Genomic DNA, 24,737 nt, shown 5'->3' with positions numbered 1-24,737 from the left:
TCTCCTGTCAGGTAAGTAGAAATTAGGATTGGCAGCTGTAAATAGATAGCCGAAATTCACCTACGAATTCGCATTTGTATTTGTTTAAATGTGTTTGTATTCAGAATTTTTCTTACTAAAAAATATTTGTATCCGTCCAATAAGCAACCAGATTCCAATAATTGTTTATCGAATCAAATAATATTCGGATAAAAATTTCTCTAGATACAATAAAGTATTCAAAAAAAAATTATTTGAAAAGTAGACCTATAAACCGATCGAATTCAGCTCGGATACATCAGTATCCTATTCCGAATTAGCAAAACCACTATCTGATCAGATAAACTATTCAATTATCGATTGGTAATTGTCATTTTTTATTTTCGATTTTTAATTACCGGTTTCTGAATCCAATTATCAATCCCTTTCTTAGAGAAAAGTGTTTAATATTTTACTTTAACTGAATAATTTTCAATTTTTTTAATATCCCAGTTGGTGAACACCGGGGATTGTAAATGTAAATTTCAAAAAAATCAGTTGAGGTTTTGTAAAATAAAAAGTTCTTATTTACACTTACATTCCCGCACTTTTATTCACATATGTTGGATTTATATTTGTACACGTGGCATGATTGCAGCAGCCAGTGCGGCTGCCGCAAATAAAAATACACAAAGTTCACATTCTGGTTCATCAGTTCTTCATTTTTACCTCTCAAAGTCCACTTAAAATTAAAGGCGACAGTTTCATGTTTAATGGTTTATTTTTCATTTATTTTTGGTACAATCTGGAGGGTATCAAAATGGTTATGCCTTTCGGATACTTAGCTGTTCATAGCCACCAAACTTACCTACCTGATATGCAAGCAGAATTCTCTTGTGGTAAGCTAACAAGCAAACACAAGTAGTACATACAAGGCCAAACAAAATCTGATGAAGAAAAGACAATATATTACAGACTGAATGCAGGCATCTAGCATCGACAAATACAAGGATGCTTACATTGTCAAAAAAAAGGGGGAAAAAAGAAAAACACTGCATGCAATAAATAAAAAAAAGAGAGGCGAGGAACCTCAGTAAAGAAAATACATGTTACAAGGTGCTGCAAAATCGTTTCAAATCCGTGTTTACAAAAAAATATTTGCTGTCAAAGTGCCTCCTAACCTTACTGCCATCGTTTAACTGATTTAGTTGCAGAAGAGCTGCCACTTGTGGGGACCTTTCTTGAACCTGCCATGGCATTCAGCATACTTAGTTCCTATAAAGCAAATCCAAAGTATTGGTAGTGAGTACTCAGTACTGAATAATATATTATTACATACTTGCTAGCTTCAATGTGCTGGTTGATGATGACCGTCGAACCGAACTTGTTTGAACCTGCTTTGGTGGTGCTTTAGGAAGTTTGCATGAGACAGGTTTTGACCTGCACATAAGAGGTCAAAATAGTTCATATTTCACAAGCATTTTGATAGCAAAACACTACTTAGCATCACCACCAAGATTGCTAAACAGAAGTGTCATCAGTTGATGAGAATTTTGTAAGAACTTTTCTGTATATGAACCCAATTTCATACTACTCTTGTTGCTTCTCAGACATTTCTAATAGTTTCCACTCACTAAAATGGTGCAAGGAGTCTGGCCTCTGCCAGCAGCACTACAGTTCCCTGTTTCAAAAGAATAATAAGCTTATATAACCCAGATCCCAGATCAACAAATGTGAGGTTATTATCAGCTTCTGCATTTTTATCATTAAAGTGCTTCCTTACGCTAGTCTTTTTTGTAAGACTGAGCACCACATATCAAATATAAAGAGTAGGGAAATCTGAAATCACACTAATCACCTGTTCATACCCACATCCAATTGAAAATAAGAAAGACAGAACACTGGATTTCAAATAGATCGATTCCAAGTGCACTGCTTCAGTTGCATTTTGATCATTGTAAAACATAAAATGTAAAAGCATAATGCGCGATGGTCATTAATCATAGCATTTGACCCGTGGAGGCATGCTTTACAGGGATTAACATAAAGGCAACTAAGTGACCAACTTATGCTGGTGAAACGTATTTAGAAACAAAATTTGCAACTACAGTTAAAAAGTGATGCTGCCAAGAAAATGCAGTTAAGGAACAACCTCATAAGGCAGGGGGAAAAAAAGAAGACAACGAAAACACTAAGTAGTGGTGGTAAGAATTTCCTCACATAGCCAAAATACAGGCTAGTTTTATCAACAGACGTGTAAAGTTTTGGTCACATAAAGGAAACTTGATAAGGAGATTTCTCAAAGTGAACATAAATAAAAGATGTGATATAGAGGATGATGTTTCCCAAAGAATTAAAATAGGGTGGATGAGGTGGAGAGGTGCATCCGGAGTCTTGTGTGATCAACGTATTCCTTTAAAGCTTCAAGGAAAATCCTAGAGGACCGGCGTTTGACCAACTATGATATATGGTACAGAGTGTTGGGCTATTAGAAAGAATCATACAGATAAATTCAGTGTATTAAGATGAGGATGCTAAGATGGATGAGTGGCAAAACTAAGAAGGATAAGAAATGATCATATTAGAATTGGTTTGGGAGTAGCTCTGATAAATGATAAGCTATTAGAAAGTCATTTGAAGTGGCACGGCCACGTTCAATGGAAGCCTGTAAATGTCCATGTACTAAGAAGTGATACAATCTAAATTGAAGGAACTAGAAGAGCTAGGGGTAAACCGAAGATGACCTTAAGAGTAGTTTAGGCCTCATATCTAGCATGGCCTCAAACAGAGCTGATTGGAAGGCAAGAATCCAGCTAGCTGACCCCATTTAGTTGGGACAAGGCTTGTTGTTGTTGTAGTGTAAAGCTTTGGTCACATCATTATTGGTAAGTACAGCTGATCTATGCCAGCCCACTAGTGTTATAGATAGTATGAAAGGTAGCACTTTTCCTCCAGGATCTGCTGAGGATGTTAGAGGGTGTTCACCATTTTACTTTTCCAAATAATAGCTGGCTAGCAAGTAAACAAAACCTTGAGTATTAAGGATTTGGACAAGGAGGGGTGGGGTGTAGATTGGAGTACTCACTTCTCCATGCCTGCAGCTGGTTTTGAACCTTCAGGGAAAAGAGTGAACTCAACAACACTTGCTATTGAACCATCAGTTTCTGTTCCCATGGACAAGCCACCATCAGATATGTCACTTAGCCTCTCCTCAGCATCTGCATCCCCAAATCCTAGAAGCTCAACATCTGAAGAAAATTTATGTTCTGCGTCCAGAACAGCAGCCTTTGACTGACGGAGAAACTCCCTCTGGTACCTAAATTCATCCCCTGACTGCTGGGAACCAGCTGAAGAGTGCATATCACTGTGCCCAGAACTGTTGCTTTGATCAGATGTTTCTTTCTCAAGCCCTGAACTTTTCCTACTTGACAGTCTTTGGTTTTTCTGTGTAGCTGCCACACTGAGGGAGTGTCTGCTTGGAGAGGAAGCCCCATGCCTGAGTAGGCTAGTGCCCCACTTCTCACCATTGACAGTGGGAGACACAGTTTTGAGTTCTTTAGCCAGTTGCAGCCGCTCTATCTCCTCATCTTTCTTTGCAATTGTATCCTTAAGCGATGCTACCTACAAGGTCAGCAGAATTCAGAAAGTAAAGCCAAAGACAGAAAACTAAATAACAAGTTACAATTTTATAAAAAACACAATTTCGTCTTTAGGCCAGAATTAGTACATAATTTCAGCAAGGATGTGTTATGTCTTTTGTTGGAATAAAGGTAACGAAAAAGATGCATAAAATCTTCCTTTCCCTGAATGCTAATCATTAGTGAATGTGATTACAATGAGGCCTCAGGTGCAAATTCACAGTGCAGTCATACATATGCATTCAACGCCCAGGAGAAGCTCAAACATGCAGATCTACATGATGCAAATACCACAGCAATAGCATTAACAGTTACAGTAGATTCTTTCACCCAAGTTCCACAAGACAAGTGAATATAATAAAGCACATGCATCGTCTGTTTCATGTACATTGAATATAAACACAACGCAATACAATCTAATTTAACCTTTTCCAACTAAATGGAATCTGCCATACAGATCCTGTTTTTACAGCTCAATTGAACTACTGAAAACATGGTTGTTGTCAACCCAAAGCCATTAATTTCTTCTCTCTCCACTTCTTCCCAGGTCATTTTCAGTCCACCCTTATCTGGGTCTTTTTACTCCTATAATCTGCATAACCAGTCCCTGTCAGTTGCTCAATAGCATATGCTGCGAATGACCTTACTACCTCAAACCAGTTACAGTTCATGTTTTATGCATATATGAAGATTCTTAATTTCCTACATCAATGAAGAAAATTCAAATAAACTCATTTCCAAACTAAGTTTAAAATTTTTCTGCTTCCTGGATGATGCTGAAGCCGTTTATTAGAACTTCTAGGAGATATTTTGAGTTTCCTGTTATTAATATCAATGAAAATTCTCTTCTCTTCTTGTCTCTATTATCCACATTATTTTCTTTTCTTTCTCCACCATTCTCATTTATATCCCCAGTCACTGATCATTTTAGTTCCAAGTTCCATAAACCACAAAATATACCAATCAACCAAATAAACTTCTTGAGAACTTTTTACCTTTTGCTTCAATGATTCAACCCCAGTTAATCCAATCAAGTCCCTTAAATAACCATTCTAATCTCCTATGCTGGATTCTTACACATTTTCTTTTGGATAGAGAACTTCTTAAGGAAATTGAGAGAATAGAATAACCCTTAAGAGGTCTTTAGATTCAAAACAGAGTGAAAACAATAACCAACCTGGACCTAGTAAGAAAAATGCTGTCCCTGAAGACAATTTGCATAGCCATACATCTGCCAAATCAGTTTTCTCACCATATCACATCCAACAGAATTAGGAGTCATCAAAATAGCTCTTCTAACTGATCCTCTGAAAAAGATCTCTAGCCAAAAAAATGAAAAATGATACAAATTATTTTCTACTGTCTTGATCTATGAGTTAGCAACAACGGAACTAAGAAAATCTTGGACCATCAACATATCACTTGAAAGTTTTCTGTAGAGATTTTAATCATATTGTAAAGCTTGAAATTTGAATTAATATTTATGGTTTCTAAAGAGTACCCACCAATAACCTCTTTCTTTCCAAAGGTAGAATTGTCATGACAAGATACAACGCATCGAACAATAGTGAAATTGAAGTGTGTAATATTATTAAATTGAAAATAAAAGTCAGTAGGACTCGAAATAATTGACCTGTTCCATCAATTCCCTTACATCCCTGCCCTCCTTACTACTTCGTGCAGCACCTAGTTCAACTCCTGATACTCTCTCTGCAAACTTCAAGGTACTTAAAGTTTCAAAATAGGAATCTACATCTGGATTAAGCTGTACAAACATGAGTGTCTTTGCCTGACCACCTGTAGTGTGGATAATGAAAGAGAAGTATGAACTTAGAAGGGGAAAAACAAGAACCTCACAGAAGCATCACAATCAAAAAGTAGGAAACAGGCAATTACCCAAAGAGCTTTGTAGGACTTGAGTAAGTTTGCTATTTCTGTATGGCACATGAGGGCTTTTTTGAGCTAGGGCAAATATGACATCTCCAAGGGCAGATAATGACTTGTTAATATGTTGTGCTTCACGAAGCCTTTCTCCTGTTGCCTCAGAGCGATCTACTCTTTCACTTCCAGCAAGATCTACTAAATGAAGATTGCCACGCAAGGTAGCATTAGTGGCCAAGTCCGTCCCACGAACATGAACAGTGAGAACACTGCACATATAAATTAAAAATGACCACCAGCATTGTGAAGAAGAGTTAATAAAGAATGTATAGTTAAATAAAAACTGGAAACCTGTGGGATCTGCTACTTCTTTCATTTAGAGCAGTGGCACCGACAGCCCTATTCATTAGTCCTATTTGCATTAAGTCCAGGACATCTTCCGTTGACTTAACGGGAAACATGGTTGCATCAGGGACAGCTAGTCCATTTGGCTGAGTTTTAGACCAAATCCCAAGTGTGTGCAAGTAAAGGAAACGAAAGACCATTGAATCAAGAGAGGTTAGGTGAAGAAAAACACATTCAGTAACAAAAGACTAAAACAAGAGAAGGATATTTTTTCTGGGGACCGTCACTTGCTAGTAAGTCGCGCACTTGTTCATTATATATTTCAACCATTTGGACACCAACTTCATATATAAACGAACTCTTCCTACTCTGTGAAATGTGGAAGAGATCATTTAGAGCTCGGTAATTGACCCCCCAATCCTCTTTGGAAGCTGCATCAGGCCCAGTCTGGAAGAATAAAAGTTAGCTGCATTAGACTTAAAACTAACAAAAGATATGTGGTCAAGAACCTGGACAAACAATGAAGGACTAATCTGACAAAGGGAACCCACAGCTGTCCTAACTCATAAGAAAGAAATTTTGTCATGCATACCATTGTATAAGTTTTCCCTGAACCAGTTTGACCATAAGCAAAGATACATACATTGTATCCATCAAGAATTGATCGTATCAATGGTTGGGTGTCTAAAAATACCTCCTCTGTCAACATTGAACCATCAAAAGGATTGCATAAGTTAAAACGATAAACAAACAGGAAAAAATCAAATGCAACCTAAGTAAATATCAATTTAATACTTTAGAAAGATTTAACTCTTTTGGAAAGGAACTAAAAAGCCAACCTCCATACAGTATCGCAATTGCAAAATTAAGGACACAACAATAAGAAGTTGGTCATTTGATAATGTCAGGAGATCTCAATGTGCACTAAGAAGGTAGAATCAAGTCAAAGGACCAGAGGCATGCTCCTACATGATAGAGCAGACAGAAGGACACTATCGTGGAAGTCCCAGATCAGATTGCTGGCAATAAAATCACAAATTATAGGCTAAGATTATTAATATTCTTGAAGAAACCTTCTGTTCTTTGTTTTGTACAAGCCCTACAAAATTGCATATGGCAATAGATTCTGTAGAATACCACCTTCTAACGAGAACCCTAGTTCACTGAATAATAAATCAAAATTCCCGGACCTTTACATGCCAATGGCCCCAAGAAGACCAAACTAGTAAAATCATACCTTTTCAACAATATACCAATTCAATAATAAATGCGCTATGACATCATCCTTAACCTGACACAAATAGCTCATGTTTAGCTGTAGGATTTTTTGCTGCAAACAGTGTGATGTCAGTATGACATTGCCTTTCTCTATGTCCATAACCAAATCAAAGTTTTATTTTTTGAAAAGTACTCTTTTTGTATTAGAAAAAGAAGGGAAACCAAAGCAAAAGTTGCCAGTCTTGGCAGATTAAATTTTCCATAGCCTACTGACATTGGGTACTCTCCACCTTTAATATAGTAAAAATTTTACAATTATATATGAGGACAACTATCCCTATCTCTCTTAGCCTCCCCTTTCCAGTGAAATTTATAACTGCAGAAACGTGTCAACAGAAAGTAACTTCTTCAAAAACTGACTTCCATGTGCCAACAGATGTCTTGAAGAGTACTAAAATCACCTTCATATCTTCAACCCTAAAAACAATCAGTAAGAACAAATTCCTTTTCAATGGTTAACCTATGTAGCATTGGACATCGAGCCCACCAATCTTCTTCCCCATAACTATGTCATTCCCAAATTAAACTTTTCCCCTCCCATCCAACCACACCCCCACCTTCTCCGCCCCCAACCACCACCCCCCCCCAAAAAAAATTTCAATAAACCATCTTGTTTTTGAAAATTGATAGGTAAAATTTAGAATGTTTGTTTGCAAAATAAAAATAACTGTAAGCACATTATCGTGTAGCTAACGGGTTGATCTCAGGGAGATATGCCACTTTAGAATTTAACCTTTTAATGGTAGCATGAGAGTGCAATGATTAAAAATTCTTAACTAATTAATTAAACTAAATGGGTGGTCCTAACACATACATCAAAAGCGATTTAACTAAGACTAAAAAATAAAACAAACATAACCTAACCATTCATCATCTAATAAATAAATATAAAAAAACGCATAAATAAAAGGCAAGAAAAAAATGCGAAAAATAAATAAATAAATAAATAAAAGGGAAGCGATCCAAGTGTCAGCTTTGGATCAAGGGAAGGGAAGTATAATTAGGATGACTTTGACTGTGGACCCTTTGCCGTAGCTTATAGTCCACCGATCAGGGGAATGGATATTAAAGAGAAAAAAAATGCAAAAAATAATAACAAAGCAATAAAAGGAAAAATGAAACATTAATCATAGAGAGGCACGACAGTAGGCATCTTTGATCAAGGACCCAAGGGGGAAGGAGAACAATAAATAAATGCGAGAAAAAAATTGCAGAAAGTAAATAACAAAATAATAAAAGGAAAAGGGAAACCTTAACCAAAGAGAGGCACAACTGTAGGCATCTTTGATCAAAGACCCAGGGGGAAAGGAGAACAATAAATAAATGTTGAAAAACAAATCCTAAGTTAAGAATATGGAGGGGAAGATAAAAGCGGGAATGGATGGGGGAGAGAAGATTATTGGTGAAGGTTACTGATAAAACCCTAATAATATTTCCCAAAAATTCATAAAAGGATGCAAGAAATAACAAGATAACACTGGTTTCTATGGTGCCAGTCACCCCCACACCTCACGGTGTTCCCTCAGCCTACGGCTGCCCACATGACTCTCCAAACATTCGATGCCCTCACCCTCTCTTCTACCTCTATTTATTACCTCATCTAACCCTAACTAACTCTCATTCCACATGGCCTCATCCCTAGGGTAACCCTAACTAACCCTCATTCCACATGGCCTCATCCCTAGGGTAACCCTAACTAACCCTCATTCCACATGGCCTCATCCCTAGGGTCCTAACACTACCGACCCCTCGAAAATCACCTTGTCCCCAAGGTGATGGAATTGTTGAAGTTTAGTGGTATGATGGTGCCGCATAACCGTAGTAATTCAATATCGTCCTCCCAGGCTGAATAACACACCCACTGCTCAAAATTAGACTTGGAGCAAAGCGCTTGGTCTGGAAATTTTTATTTTTTTCACCGTAATGGAGCATTGCATCTCCCCTTCAGTCGTTGCAGCCCCATCGTTGCCGCCTTCCTTTCCATTTTGCAGTCCAAAGGTTGAAGAAGATGAATTTTCCTCTTCTTGGCTCGGTCGAACCGCTGGTTTGGTGAATCGTTGGTTTGAACTGAGCCTTGGGTTGAACCTTGGTCTGTTTGAGTTAATTGGGCCCAAATTAAAAATCAGAAGAAGTGGACTTTGGGGTAACGAAACGGGCCAGGCCCATGATAGATGTGTTAAATGGGTGGGGTCCAAATACAAACTATGGCTTATGATAAATGGGTGGGACGTTGGTTTGATGGGCTGGATTGGGCTGTGGGTCTTGAAAATGAAATGGATTAAGAAATATAGGTTAATAAAATGTGATGGGCTTGGGGTTAAAGAGATAGGTTGGGCCCAAGGAGGTTTCTTTGGGAACCAAGCGGCCCAATCTTTATATTTGGTTCGTTTGGGCCCTATGTGGGAGGATAAGTGTACTTGAGTTGGGCCCAATTTAGAAGAACCTAGGCTCTTAAGGGGTGAAACCAACCCAAAACCCGGTCTGGGGTGAACCAAACCAACCCTAAAAACCCTCCAACTCCACCATCGTCTTCCCCAATTTTTGGGGATAGAAACTTCAGCCGCTGTTTGCAGCTTTCCAGCGAGTTTTGCAGGAGTCCTTCGATCCTTCTTCTTCTTCGAATCATCGGCATGATCTCTCTCCTTCTCAACTTTGGGCTGGTAGGCAGCGATACCTTAACTTCTCTCTCTATTCTCTCTTCTCCATGCTCGGCGAGACACATCCCAACCAGCTGCAACTTCCACTGCTTTATCTATTGATTTTACAAAGTGGTTTTGCGATTCTTCCTCTCCAAGAACCAATACAGATTCGATAGGAGGACTCGTTGCAACCTTCCAGCTACCGAAATCATTAACCAACGCCTTCTTGAAGCTTGTCCAGGTAAATTCCATCAAGTCCTTGCCATAGATCCAGTCGAGTGCCTCTCCTTCCAAATGTTGGATCGCCACTCCTAGCCACTGGTCTTCCTCGATTTGGTTCTCCCAGCAAAACAACATAATTTCTAGAATCCATCTCTGACTTTCTCCTTTGCCAGAAAATGAAGGCAATGCCATTACCTTCCTGGGATCGTGAATGCTCTGATGCCAACTGATAAAACCCTAATAATATTTCCCAAAAATTCATACAAGAATGCAAGAAATAACAAGATAACACTGGTTTCTATGGTGCCAGTCACCTCCACACCTCACGGTGTTCCCTCAGCCTACGGCTGCCCACATGACTCTCCAAACATTCGATGCCCTCTCCCTCTCTTCTACCTCTATTTATTACCTCAACTAACCCTTACTAACCCTCATTCCACATGGCCTCATCCCTAGGGTAACCCTAAGTAACCCTCATTCCACATGGCCTCATCCCTAGGGTCCTAACAGTTACTTATTTGCATCTTTGAATCTCAAATAATAAAAAAAGTTGAAAGAACGATTCAAATCACAACCAACCCTAACAACCAAAGATGCATTACATAAACTAAAGCAAAATAGAAGTTGCACAACTTCAATTTCAAGTTCATAGAAAAATTGAACCTAAGCATTCAATCTAGAAACTAGAATCCCACAAAGCAATCAAAGAAAACTAGAGAAAGCTTAAATAAACTAAAGCAAAAGAAAATTAGAGAAGGCCTAAAATAAACTAAAGAGAAAAGAAAGTATGGTCCTCCAAAGCTCCAAAAGCGTTCTCCCTTGCTGGAGTATGCTCTCCTTTTATAGAGTAATTTTTTAGATTACATGGGATATGATTCTTGACATAGTTTGAAACTTTGAATCAAGCTCAAAGTTCCTATCTAACTCAACCAACGAGGGTTTTGGCGTACTAATCGAACTGACTTAGAGAGATCAAGCGCACAATTCCACAATTGGATTTGAGGATCAAGAAGTCGTGAAGCTCTCCTCCAAAAATCAGCTCTATCAGACACCAAATGACCATCCGATGAAAGGGCTAGATCGAAACTAGACAGAGACACTCAAAAACGGGATTTTCCGCTCTTCCTTCTCTGAATAGGATTATTTTTCCTCTTTTTCCTTCCTTGATCAAGTCTCAAATAGGAAATAAAATATTGAAGCATGCAAAGACTCCTCTTCATGTTTTTTACTTGAGGAAGGTTTTAGAGTGCACTATAACTTGATGAACAAGACTTCCTTTCTAGAGCGGAATACAATCCAACTTGGTTCCATTAGGACTCTCTTTACAGAATTTTCCGATAATACCTATGTAGATTTGATTGATAATTTCTAATCTCAGCCGTAGATCAAAATTTGCTTCTTTATTTCTAAAATATTCAAAGCGAATAGAAGAAACGGGAAATTCAAACCAAATTCAAAGCGAATGCATTTTTGATACATTAGGATTTTTTTATTTCTAATGCATTTTTGTTGCCAATAGAAGAAACGGGAAATTCTCAAAACAGATTCAGTTAGCCCAAGCCACCAAACCTCTATACTGGATATCTATTTTTAGTTATCTTAATCCAAAACTAGATTTCTAAATCATGTCACCAATGACACCATGTGCTTAAGTTTTGACTTAATAACTTTTGATAGTATTGCCAGCCTTGGGTCTAGATAAGAGAATACCTAATTCACCACTTCAAAGTTGAATAATTATAACTACTATCTTAGGTCCAGCATTTTCTATAACTTGCTACTCAACAGTGTCAAGAACAGCCATTAGATTGGTTGATGCAGTCCGCCACCATGTACACTTGGTTTGCAATGGACTTGTACATGTAATGGCCTTTCTCATGGCCACTTGAGCCTGGTGTGTAGTTCAGACCTCAGGGTCTTTAGGTGGTAAATGCTTAGGTATATGTGATTGAATTTGATTATTGTTTGCTAAGATCTATGGAAAGGATTTGATCAAACTGTATTTTCTTTATGGAATGTGATGGTTTATTTTTTCCTTACAGCAAAGAATAGTTTTGTTTCTAAAGGTTTTAAAAGGAAACCTACATTGTTCATGGTGGAGAGAGATATTCTTTCATTCTACTTTCTCATTCTGTCAATTTACTCTGCTAGTCCGCGGTGGATAAAATCAGCTTCTGAGTTCCCAATGATTCTTACAAATTCTTCAATGGTGGCTATTCACAATTCTACATTTGGGTTTAACAAAAATCTGATAATTTCTGGGAAGAACTGTTTTCTGATATTGGAGTCAGATCACCCTGATTGAAGTCGTCCAATGGCTGTGGGGAGTCCAATTCATAAGGGCACCAAATTGAGGAATTGAGTTGAATTTGCTGGCACCTACGTATAACTTTAGGTTCCACATGAGATTTTGTTCACATTAGCATTAGGACCAACTGGTCAGGAATCCTACTTGAGTTCTGGTATGGTAAACTTTGGTTTTGATGATACGAGTTTGGTTGATACCCCATCAGTTTAAGCTTGGTTTAAAGTTGGGCCAAGTTTTAGTACACCTTTGGGGTTGGGCTTTAGTTTTTGGAATTTATTGGTGTAATGGACTCAAATATAAAGCCCAGAAGGTTCTAGGGTGGTACATGAAAATTATTAGTGGGTCCCACTCTGTAGGAATGATCTACCTTCCTCTAAGTTGTCAGCCTTTGAGTGAATAGTCTCAACTAGCTGACTAGTTAGGTTATTCTTAGTAGCTGAGCCATCCTAGAAGATTTTGTTTCCCTGTTTCTATAAATAAGGGATGTAATAACCCCCCCCCCCAAAAAAAAAAAAAGAGAGAGAGAGAAGAAAAAAACAAGAAAAAGATTTGGTTGTTCCCATTGACGTCTGAAGCTCTCTCTGTCATTTTTGGTAAGTGGTCTTTTCTCTCCCCCCCCCCCCCCAATACATCTTCACTTTTCTTCCCCATCCTGGGTCTGTACTTCTTACACTTCATTATCTTTGTTTTATTCTCCCTCATCTCTTCAACTCCAGGGTAATGGTTGTTCCTAAAGTTTCATTTCCTGCTTTTCTTTCTTTCCTAAAAATTGATAGCCTATACCTGCTAATTTTCAGATCCAATTGTCTAAGAAATAAATTCTCTTGCCTTGCATCTGTCTACCCACCAACTAATTTCCTCTCTCTTTTTCTATTTCTTTTCCTCTCCCCTTGCATCTATCTGCCAACCGATCAATTCTATATATATGATTATTAGATCTGAAATCAGATATGATCCATATCTAGCTTTTAAGATTAGAATTTTCTTCCTCAAATCCATAAGTGAGTGCATTGCTTGAATATCCTATGAGCAATCTGCATCATTAGTAATCAAGCTAATCGGCCAAAGTATCTCAAAACCAAGCCAGGTAATTTTGGTTGGGTCTGCTGCAATTTCAGTCCCCAATAAATTCTCGCAAGAGGAAGGTATCATAGGATTTAAAACCCTTTTTTGCATCATAAAACCAACCTAAAAGTTAGCAGAACAAAGGATCTAGTTTATGCCTGATTTGACGAACTTCCAAGTACTTGTTGGTCAAGTATTTTTCTTGTTGCTTAATAACTGAATTACAGAAGGCGAATAGGGAACCACAGAATCCACATAAAGCATGGTTAAATATCTGAACCAGTTCAGTTGGACCCTATGATCCTTACAGTTGTTTGTTTAGCTATTCATTGTGTACTGGATGATTTAATAGGGATACTTGTACAGCATAAGCATGTCCAGTCATGCATAATTAAGCTCTATGTGAAACTGCACATACATTTTTCCTTTTTGGTTAGTGTTGATTTTAGGTAGTCAAAGTGTCAAACTACCACATAAGCTTTACAAGAATTTATTTGGTGAATCCTCACAACAATTTTATTTTATTTATTGGATTGGTGGGGGAGAAGAGACAAGTGTAATCATGTTAGGTATTTTCATCATTATGAAAACCAAAGTCAGCACTTACAAACTCCAGAAATATCATTATTTACTAGTCTGAATCCCAATCACAAATAAACCAAGCTAGCCCTAGTCAACCTGTTGAATTTGAGCTTGGGTTAGAAATGCATTTTTCAGTTCTGCCATTCCCACTTTTGATTCTAAACCTGATCCAAGCAGCTCATTTTTATCCATAAAAGAATACAAATGTAAAGATGGGGAAAAAACAGCCTTCAGGAATTAAAACATAGAACTCCACAAAACCCTCGTTTCTCAACTTCAAGGAATTGTAGTAGTCTAAATAAACAAGCGCAAAAAGTGCAGGGAACCCACAACTGCAGAGTCTGGGAGTAGAAAATGTACACACAGTGTGTTTCCATGAACGGATCTGATGGATGCAAGAGCACAACACAACTGTTACACCATAGCTCTGCCTTCTTCATTACTTCACAAATAATAAGATTGTGTTCATCTTGCATAAAACCTTTAGGATTGGCATCAATCATTATCAGCATAAACTTCTATAGCCACAGTATATAAGCTTCACACTATAGAAAGGCAGTGGAAAGAAAAATGAAAATTCAGATATACAATGGAAAAGACTAAAGCAAATTCAGTCAAATAATGGTATGAAGATGAAAACCTTGTGTAGCTGTTGCACCAAAGACTTTGTTAAACTTGAACAGGCGGTGACCATCCTTTCCTTGTTTGAGGGGATTTACAATGACCAACTCACCATTCTCGCCAATAAAATCTATCGTAGTTTGTTTTCCATTTTGTCCAGGAAGAAATGGCCTTATCCGACAATAGACTCTAATATTTCCTATGCAGTAATACCAAAAAATGAGGACTAAGGAAAAAACCAACAATTTAATAATATATCTTCGATATTCTAATCATCAGCACCTTTTAAGTCTTGAACCTCATTATACAGTTTTCGATTTTCTGCAAGAACCATATGATAATTTTCTGCCACCTCAGCTAAACCTTTAAGCTTTACCCCTGAGAAAAGTAAGCACAAAAATTACATATTAGATATGCAAGTATAATTTGCATTTGCTAATTGAATTCGGAAAAAATTGGTTCTTACCCAACCGACTAAATTCTTCAGAATAAATTCTTTGTGAATTTAGCATCACTTTCTTGATTGACTGTGAAGTCATTCTCAACTCCTGAAAACAAAGCAAGTTTCCATTTAAAATAAAAAGGCACAAGTTCAAAATAAAACACAGCAAGTTTCCATTTAAAATAAAAAGGCACAAGTTTAAAATAAAAAAAATAAAAGATAAGAGACAGTAATGTAGAAATAACCTGCAAATAGTTAAACTGAAAATCTATAAACGTCTGGTATCTGTGCTCTCTTTCATTCCAGCCCTGAGCTTTTGATTCAGCAAATGCCTCAAGTTCTTCAGCTTTCTTCAAAGAATCTACTAAAAGACCCTCAAGTTCCTTCAACCTTTCTTCTAACTCAATTCTAGTTCCCTTGGCCTGTGTTTCCAACTGCCGGCAATGTTGTTCATATTTCTGTTTTGTCAACTTCAGTTCTTGCGTAAGCGTCGAAATTTCCTGATCATTAAGATCCTTCTCGTACATCAATTTTACCATATCCAGCTCCTCAATTTTCTTCTCCTCCTCCATTTTGGTCTTCTCCATCTGCAATGACCAATGTAGTTTTTTAATAACAACACAAGATGACATGTCTAAAGTAAAAACTGCAATCAACCAACCACATATTTCAGCATATGATGGTATGATATCTTAATGCAGTATTGCAGTCAACCTTCTTCATTATTTCATTTGTGTTCATAAAAGAAAATACTAAACCGAACATGGGCTTATACCAACTACTGAAGCTTGCTAACAAAATCATGTGTATCAAGACACTTCATAGGATTTAAGCAAATTTCAGGAAGATTTGCCAAAACCATTCACTTAGTTCAAATGAATCATGCTGTCATCAAGTACATAAAGGCTTGTAATAGAAACACAAAAAATTCACAGATCCTGATAAGGGGCAGTACTCCCAAAGCCCACTGAGAGAGTCTGAACCCAAAAAGTCTTCAGCTTGGCAACTGACTAAAGAGGGGGTAGGAGGACGTCTCGGTACTTAGGGCACCACCCTACTGAGTACAGGTAGGTTCTTGGCCTTTGCCTTCTGTTATTATTTTACCTACTGAGTTAGTCCTAGCTAACTTGTTTTAACTAAAAAAACTGATCATTACGACTAATGAACTGCAATTTCAATATAAGGATGAGTGTATGACAGCAATTTATTGTCATGCACAAACATAGGAATTCAAAAGAAGTGATGTCGCAAGTTACAAGTATCAGAGTTCTGCCTCTTATTTGAAGCATGTAGGTTTGCAAAACATGAAAACCATTAAACTTAAATATAAAAAATTTGAAATATTTTTCCATTACATAAAAAACAAAAATATAACAGATAAATATGTCTGTACATCGAAATCTTTGAAATCTTTCTCCATTACATAAAAACCAAAAATATAACAGATAAATATGTCTGTACATCGAAATCATTCAAAAGAACGGAGACAAATACTAGAAGTCTAGAAATGAACCTTTATCTTCTGGAATTTGTTAATGGCAACCTGTAAAAAGAGGGTGAAGCTTCAAGTAAGTGGAATGAAATAATCATTAACCAAAAGCCCCAAACAGGTGAAGGAAATTACAAGAGGAGGAAAAAGAAGAAGAAAAGGGGGGGGGGGGTTACAGCCTACTAGCTGGCAAGAAAGAAGAGCCTAAACCATAGGAGACAACAAAAGTCTTGTGCATTGGGGTGTCCACAACAGGGGGATGCAGCAGAGTATGAAGCCTAGAGGAAACATCAAAGCAGATGGCTCTCCAAATCAAGTCAAGAGATCTAGAATTGAAGGTCCATCTTCTTATATTGCGCTACCACCATAGGTGAGAGCTCAACGCTCTGAACACCAACTTGCCTGCTATGTAACAAATAGAGTTGCCTGAGAAGTGTTTGGAGAGCCAATCCCAATCCCTAGAGAAACCAAAGAAACGTCTAGCGTGGGGCCAAATGGAGATAATTGCTTTCTCCCACCATGAGCAGGAGAAGGGGCAAATGAAGAACTGATGGTCAGGCTGTTCCAACAAAGGATACAGATGGGGCTAATGTTAAGGTGTCAGTTGATAAGGAAAGCATGGGTAGGAAGGCAATGGTTAAAGGCTCTCCAAGTGGCAAAGGCATGGTGGGTGATGTGGCCTCTAAACCAAACCAAGGGCTGCCAAGCAACTAAGGGGGAGGGAGAGCAGAAAAGGTTCCAAGCAGAAGAGGAATAAAAGGAGCCAGAGGGGGAAGGTAGCCAGACAATGTGATTGTGTGTGGAGGGGTGAGAAGGAAGAGGTAGGAGCAGTATTGAGTGAGACTCGGTAGGGAGGGGGGATACAGAAGTTGTTAGAAATGAACTTTGTGAGGAGGGTGAGCCTGGGGGCATGGGTGGCATAAACCTAAGGGGGAGCCAAGAGATTGAAGAGGATCCCCGAAGGGTGCCAAGAGTCAAGCCAGAAGAAGGGGGGTTGAGATGGCAAGGAGGCTAGAGGTCTAAGGAGGAAGAGCTTTCTCTAGATCCAAGAGGGATTGGAGGGCAGGGAGACTATTCAGATGGAATCTTAGTGCAATAAGTGGAAATACTTTAAGAGGCAAGCGATGCTGAATTCTACAATCCTTTGGAATCCCAACTCACCCTCAGCTTTGAGGCAATAGACCGAGAAGCAGCTAATGGGGGGGAGGAAACTAGAGGATTCTTGGCCTTCCCAGAGAAATACACCAAAGAGGGATTCTATGGCGCGAGTAAAGTATGAAGATTGGAGGACAGACTTAATCAGGACTATCCTCCTTGCAAAGAAGAGGATTCTACCCTTCCACAGCTGAAGCCTTTTTCTAATTTGGTCAAGCATGGGGGTGCAATGGTGGTTGGTGAATTGACCAGGGACAAGGGGAAGCCCAAGGTAGGAGACAAGGAAGGAGCCAAGAGTAAAAACTATGAGCTGGAGAAGAGCATCCCTACTGGAATCAAAGACCCCAACTAGGAAGAGGAGGGATTTTGGAGGTTGACTCGGAGGCTAGAGAGGGAACTGAAGAGAGTTAGGGAGGACAGGATTGAGGAGATGGAGGCATGGAAAGCTTTACAAAAGATCATTAGATCGTCAACAAAGGCAAGTTGGGTGAGGTTAAGAACTTTGCATTTAGGGATCGGGAAGATGAGATGTTGATCGATGTTGGATTGGATGAATCCGGAGAGAGCCTCAAGGCCAAGAGAGAAGAGGAAGGGGGAAAGAGGGCACCCTTGGAGAATCCCACCCATGAAGGGAAAAGCCTACAGGGAGCCTTTGGTGATGAGTGAAAAGGCGGGGGGAAGAAATGCAAGTTTCGATCCAACAGATAAAGGAATGAGGAAGCCCATACCAATCAAAACGTCAAGGATGAAGTAATACATGATGGAGTCAAAGGCTTTACAGAGGTCGATTTTGAGGAGGGCTGCCAAGGGGTGAGAGGAGCGGTCAAACCCATAAACAACCTCAGCAAAGAGAAGGATATTGTCAACAATTGACCTACTTGCAATGAAGGCAGATTGGCTGTTACTGACAAGGGAGGGAGTGACAAGCCAGATACGATTGGCTAGCACCTTGGCAATGAACTTTTGAGGAGGATACAGAAGAGAATGGAGCTGAAATGGAGAGGGAGGATGCTCCAGGCTCTTTGGGAAATTGACTGAAATTATCCTGGCTACCATTGAAATGTCTGGGAATAAGTATGACTACCACCTTTTCCATTCAAAGATAAGAGTATAATCCCTTAAAAGTACCTGGGTCTCCTCAGTAGCACCAGTAGCAAGAGTCTCAAGTACCCTAATTCTCGAGTGATACTTGTCTTCACGAGCCTTGTAGAGATTGTTTTGCTGCAGAGATGAAAGTACAGATTAATCATCAGTAGTCAATACCAATCAAAAATTTCTTGCAGAAGAGATTAATTGATAGTATAGTACAGTTCTTAAGTGCTCTGCTTGAGTGGATATTCGTCGCTCAATCTCTTGTACAACTTTTCTCAGCAGACATACCACACGCTGGGGGAAAGGAAGAAACGGACTCCTTAAGCAAACCATCCAATTGGATCAAAATATAAAATTATCAATCCAAGCTTGTATTAGAATGACATCAACTAGGTCAAAACTATATCATACATGGGGTATTTCTCCATTTTTTCTTTCAATGCTTTCATCTAGGATCCCATTCACAACAGCCAGAAGTGACTGAGTTGGAGCATTCTGCAGGTAGGAAAAGACAGACAATTAGGTCTTATTTTCACATGGAAACTAAAGTTACTAAAGTTTTCTAATATGGAGGTTCACTAAGAAGATCAAGAATTTACGTCTAAACTGTTAGATTTCATCATTTCTGATATCGTAGCAGCAGGGAGTTCAGCATAACGTCCTTGTTTTAGTTGAAACAGCTCATGGAACTTATGTCCAACATGATGCATCAATGCAGCTGATGCCTCTACATGAGAAAGGCAAGAGCATGAACACTTCAAAAATGAAAGGGAAAAAACAGCATTCAGAACTAATCTAACTGAAGAGAATCAAACACATGTAACTAAACATGCTAACCACAGGAAAGGAAAGTGAACTTGAAATAGGAAAGACACAACTACAAAACACAATCCGTAATAAAAATAGATGTCCTTTATAACTAAGAGGCAGCCCTAACTAGCTAGAATAGGTGACCCACAATTAAAATTCTATCGATAGTAGGAACAGGAGCTCCATTAGCAGGTGCCCCACATAATTAAAACCCTATCCAAATTGGGGACATGAGCACCAGCAGCAGAAGACTCTATCAAATTCTTAACAACAAAGTAAATGACAGGCACCTGATGAAATGAAACTAAAAAAATAAAGTAATAAAGTAAATCCTTTATTCCTACCTCCTATGCATAATTATGCCCATTGAAGTGGCGTATTACAAAGAAAAGTAGAAAACAATTTGGACAAAAGCCCAATGCAAATATAACCCAGTACAACGCTTATTTCCTTTAAAATAAGCCCAATTCTGTGTTTATCTGTATCAAATATATGCCCAAAAGCCTTCTCCAACCACATGAGATAGGACATTCCGTTATATAGATCTTTCTTTCTCCATTCAACTCTGTTTAAGGACTTAAGTTGTTCAATATACCAGAAAATATATCATCTTGATTCCCTAGTGCTCCATCTGTTCCCAGGGAAAAAGAAAACAATTTAAATGGATAACTTTCAGATAAAATCTGTGTAGAAAAAAGTATGACTTCTACCCAAAAAAGTTCCTTTTACTTGGCTTCACCTATAAGTAAATGGGGGACACCACATTAAATCAGCTGATTCTTTTTCTTTTCTCCTTTGGTAAGTGGTGTCAGAGGCAACTTTAGCTCATTGATTTTAACTTGTCTGTAGGAATAACCAAATACTGAGTCATACAAACCCAAATATCATGGGATAGTATAATCACATTTATAGTTCAGCCTTGTATTACTATATGTCAGGAATCTACAATTGAATATTTAAAGGACCCACAAAGCCATTTAATGTTTTCATGGGACAAAAAGTCAAAAACACATTAAGTCACTATAATGGTAAATACAAAAGATCTTAATACCTTCTTAATCAATAAAAGAAGAATTAAATAATGAATACAAAAAAGTGTAAACAGGGAAGAAACTATCCATCTTCAAAATGTACAAACTAAACACTGAAGATATATAACATAAGATTCTAATCACATCCCACCACTGTTCTCCCAAAGGTGATCAATCAAGTCGGGCAGTCCATTTTGGTTTGTTATTTAGGCACAAAGAGAATATGGAGGTCTTGCAGGTATCCACCCATAAAATCAGTCCATTCCAAATTAAAATAGAAAGTCAATCACACGATAGCTGTCTAAGCATCTGAAACTCAAGCAAAACAATCTCCAATTTTCATGGCATCTATTCAGAAAGCATGGGAAGTCTTATTAGTTAAAAAAAACAGAATGCGGCTTTGTATATTTAAGCAATCAGCATTCCGCAACTCTAACGCATCAAATAGTCATACCTGATATGGCAGGATTGCGCAAAGCATGCTGAAATTTTGAGTCAGATGGACCCTTGAATTTCTGTTCTCCAGTTAATGGAGATGCTTCTCCAACAGTACCATTAATTCCATCTGAACTCTCGACTTCCAAATTCCATCTCTTCCTTGGCTGGGTTCCAGATTTAGACATTGGAGTTGTCATATGAATATGGTCCCCCCCAAAATTAGAATTAAAAGAGTCTTTGAGTGTCAACAGACACTCCACAACTGTCACCATAGAACCCTGCAAACAAATATATTTTGAGGGAGAGAGAGAGAAAGAGCAGGCAAGGCACTAATGAATATGTATCAATATATTTGACAGAAAAATACTACTTTTGATGTGCAATGGCAGGTGCATGACACGTCAGTACAATGTGTGTGTGTGTGCAATATATATATATGTGTGTGTGTGTGTGTGTGTGTGTGTGTGTGTGTGTGTTGTGCAATTAGCCACACAATGCATGCATGGGAGGCTTCAAGCAATCCCATTCTCTGAATTCCAAATGCTAAGACCTAGCACTTAAGCACATCTCTCCATCTAGATATAATTTCAGTCAACAGATACTATACTTGATCCTAGTTAAAAAGAGAACAGACAGTTTACAAATAGCCTAGAATACCTGCTGAAGATCCAAGAGTCTGAATGTGGGAAACCCCAGACGATCCATAGCTTCAAGAAACCTTTTGACTTTCTCCAAATTAGAGTCAGATGAAGGATCAGAACCAGCCCACTACAGTTAGAAAACTGACATTAAGTGAAAATTGAAATAATATAGATCTACTATCCTACCAAAATGACATGGCAATTTCAAGACAATAAGTCTGAAAAATCCGACCTCATTTATAGAACCAGGGCTCAGTCTGTCCAAAACATTACATAAAACAGTTCCATCAATTAAGCACACCCTAATTTTCTCTTCTGAAGCATCCAATGGTAACATTAAATCTGGAAGCATATCATTTAACCATTCCACCAATTCCGCTCTTTGTTTGGCTGTGGAACAAATCAAAGTTAATGGCTCAAATGGGGGAGAAAAAGATTTTCTTGGTTTAAGTAGAAGAGAAAATGAAGCCTTTAATATCATCCACAAAATCAATGGTGTTCCAATTACCAGCTGCATTTGAGCAGTAATCCCCATTTTCTTTTGCTTGAAATTGGGTCATGGCGTGAGATCTTCAAGAACTATGTCAGCCTTCAGAACTGAACTTTGAAAATGCCGTTAAAATCATCTATTTTCACGGATCATATGTCGAAGGAGATAATTGACCTCAATGAAGAATGAACCATGAAAGCCCTACCGTACACAAGCATTTCTTTAAGAATTCAGCATTCCTGCAATTCCATGATTAAACCAAGAATCATTCCCAGCTACTGCATCATGAAGAAGTGCAGTGTGCTCTGAGTACAATATCACATAAAATGCAGTCACAACTAATGGAGTGGATCTTGAGAATGATTTCTCAAAATGAATTTCATTAATTGAATGGGGTTTAAATATGATGTTTTCTTTTGAAGTTACCTTGATGATTGTACTAATATGTATTATCACTGTCGCCTAAAATGCTGGGTTCCATACCTTAGCCTTGACTCTTTGGATTGAGATTGCAAATAATGATGTAGCTTCACACCATGTCTGTCCTTCCTCCAGTAGCCAAGTCTGCTGGCTCCTCCCTACACAGGTGTAGGGATCCTTTCCATGAGTAGGAATTCCCCCTCATCAGAACAAAATCGTGGGAGTTGTGTAGGATTTTTTTAGATATTATTTAGTCTTACTATTTAAGTTTTTATCGGTAGAATTTTAATTGGGATTTGGTAGTGAATCCTAGTTGGAAAGCTTCGATTTAATTTGAGTTATATGTCAGCCATCATATCCATAAGTATAATTGCAATTGCTCAGTTGAACACATGATTGAATGAATAAGTGCATATTTGGTAACACTTTTGTTCTTTATCGTTGCCATTTCTCTGTGCTAAAGGAACAGATAAAAGGAATTTTCCTTTTGGGTATTACCAGTTTGTTTTTATGTGCCAATGAAACAGACTGGCCTCCTTTAGAAGATTAAACACCTGGAACTCTCCACCGTGTTTTGCTTCTTTCTCTGAAAACTATTTTATAACAGGCTTACCAAACACCATTTTATGCATCTTTTTTCAGCGCAGGAAAAAGAATGAGGTTAAACCAATGTGTTTTCAGTACAGAAATGTTACCACATGCTCTCTAGGAGTTTGTTTTTGAGCACTGCTGCATCTTGAGATACATAATCTAGTCCCCCTTCCCCTTTCCATCAAATCCTTCTACAAGCCCAGCTCTGCATTATTCAATTCCTTGAAGCTCCATCCTTATTGCTGGGATTCTCTGCTGGTTCAAGAGTGTTCTTCTGTTCAAGAAGGCCATTGGAATTCTAATTTGACAGAGATCAGCCTACACCATTGCTTGAAGTCTAGGTTCTTCTAAGAAAGATCAACCAACTCGTGCTCAAACTGTTGCTGCTGCAACTTCAGATTTCAATCTTCAAGTAATGAGATCTTAATTGGAAACAGACTCCTCTAGTTCTTTCTCAATCCAAATCTGGTACCCAATTGGTGACTGGTTTCTCTTAAAACCTACCCTCTAATTTCTTCTCTGACTTTTGTTATCCACCCTAAAATCTCCCTCGATCAATCTAGGCAGTACTATCAATCGACTCTCCCTCACTCTCTTTGGGAAACTCAGTCCAATTAGTAGCCCCCTAAATTTCTTCATTTTTTCCTTCCAGAAATCTGAACCCTAAACCCTACCCTGATCCTAAATTAACGCAATTTGAATCAAGCACACTTGCCATCACTGGATGTGAATAAGGGTTCACCCCCTGGCTGAAACCCTGGAGTGGGCCCTGAGGCCACTTCAAAATGGCACACCTAGGACTGGCCGAACCCTCCTGGAGGGTTATTTTGGTCCATTCCAGCCCCAAACACATGCTGGAATTAATTTTCCGAAATCTTATTTCTTAGTTTTCAAAGAGTCCTGATTAGTCAGAAGTCTTGTTTAACTTAAGGATGAGTTCTTGGGTCCTCAGGAGTCTTCTTTAAAGAAGGACTGTTACAAGTCTTTATTTACAAGAAGAGTTCATTTTCTTTATGTTGGGGTGTTAGTGTCTTAGGAGAAATCTATTTCCCAGAAGATTCCGTTAGTTGTTTAGTTTAAATTAAAATCTTTATTAGTGTGGCTGAGATTGTAAAGGAGATCCTAAACTATAAAGGTTTCCCACTTAGATTGGAGTCTTTAGTAGGCTATAAATAAGCCTAGTTTTTCATTGTAATCTTTAAGTCTTATTATTTGAAAAAGAATTGATTAAGATTTAAGGATCCCGTTCTTGTTGAGGGTGCCCCGGTTGAGTCAAGATTGAAAGTTCTTCTTCAAAGATCAGCACCTTCTTCAAGCTTTAGCACTTTTCATCCAGTCTCCAACAACTTCAAGAATTAAAAACAGCTTCCAAGTAAATACAGCAGGGCCCCATCCCATCCCCTCACTTCCCAAACGCGTCACACCCCTCCCCAGCCCCTTCCTCCCCTTCTTGCACAGGCCCTAGAAACCTTTCCCCTCCCTTTGCAGCCCCTCCCCACCCCTCCCTAACTTGCAGCACCCCCCCCCTTTCTTTCCCTTTCAGTACCATCTCTCCCTCTACTGACTTGCGGCAACAACAGAAAAAGAAAAGGAAGAAAATG

At 38.4% G+C, this 24,737-nt stretch overlaps 1 protein-coding gene across 3 annotated transcripts in view; it reads right to left on the bottom strand.

Moving 5' to 3' along the window:
- Positions 1-545: 545 nt before the first annotated feature.
- The window catches only part of LOC149007144 (kinesin-like protein KIN-14C), a 28,446-nt gene continuing 4,254 nt past the window's right edge, over positions 546-24,737 (bottom strand). For 2 of the 3 annotated variants that reach the window (XM_089166205.1, XM_089166206.1), the window contains 21 exons: positions 22,144-22,364; positions 21,868-22,025; positions 21,652-21,762; positions 21,011-21,272; positions 19,315-19,442; positions 19,127-19,210; positions 18,932-19,009; positions 18,752-18,844; positions 16,493-16,522; positions 15,225-15,566; positions 15,004-15,085; positions 14,820-14,915; positions 14,557-14,736; positions 6,415-6,521; positions 6,091-6,269; positions 5,829-5,993; positions 5,493-5,746; positions 5,230-5,393; positions 3,044-3,579; positions 1,298-1,398; positions 546-1,205 (listed from right to left, as the gene is read on the bottom strand). In XM_089166205.1, coding sequence (XP_089022331.1) covers positions 1,141-1,205; positions 1,298-1,398; positions 3,044-3,579; positions 5,230-5,393; positions 5,493-5,746; positions 5,829-5,993; positions 6,091-6,269; positions 6,415-6,521; positions 14,557-14,736; positions 14,820-14,915; positions 15,004-15,085; positions 15,225-15,566; positions 16,493-16,522; positions 18,752-18,844; positions 18,932-19,009; positions 19,127-19,210; positions 19,315-19,442; positions 21,011-21,272; positions 21,652-21,762; positions 21,868-22,025; positions 22,144-22,195 — 3,267 coding nt within the window. In that variant the 5' untranslated portion in view covers positions 22,196-22,364 and the 3' untranslated portion in view covers positions 546-1,140. Of the gene's footprint in view, positions 1,206-1,297; positions 1,399-3,043; positions 3,580-5,229; positions 5,394-5,492; positions 5,747-5,828; positions 5,994-6,090; positions 6,270-6,414; positions 6,522-14,556; positions 14,737-14,819; positions 14,916-15,003; positions 15,086-15,224; positions 15,567-16,492; positions 16,523-18,751; positions 18,845-18,931; positions 19,010-19,126; positions 19,211-19,314; positions 19,443-21,010; positions 21,273-21,651; positions 21,763-21,867; positions 22,026-22,143; positions 22,365-22,608; positions 24,431-24,737 lie in introns of those variants that run through there. The other variant, XM_089166207.1, reaches the window with a different exon arrangement.

This window comes from Hakea prostrata, chromosome 8, assembly GCF_041222555.1.
Source record: "Hakea prostrata isolate BN-2017 chromosome 8, UWA_Hpros_2, whole genome shotgun sequence".
NCBI classification, from domain to species: Eukaryota; Viridiplantae; Streptophyta; class Magnoliopsida; order Proteales; family Proteaceae; genus Hakea; species Hakea prostrata.
The sequence above is the reverse complement of the archived record's forward strand: the minus strand, read 5'-3'. Positions and strand labels throughout refer to the sequence as shown.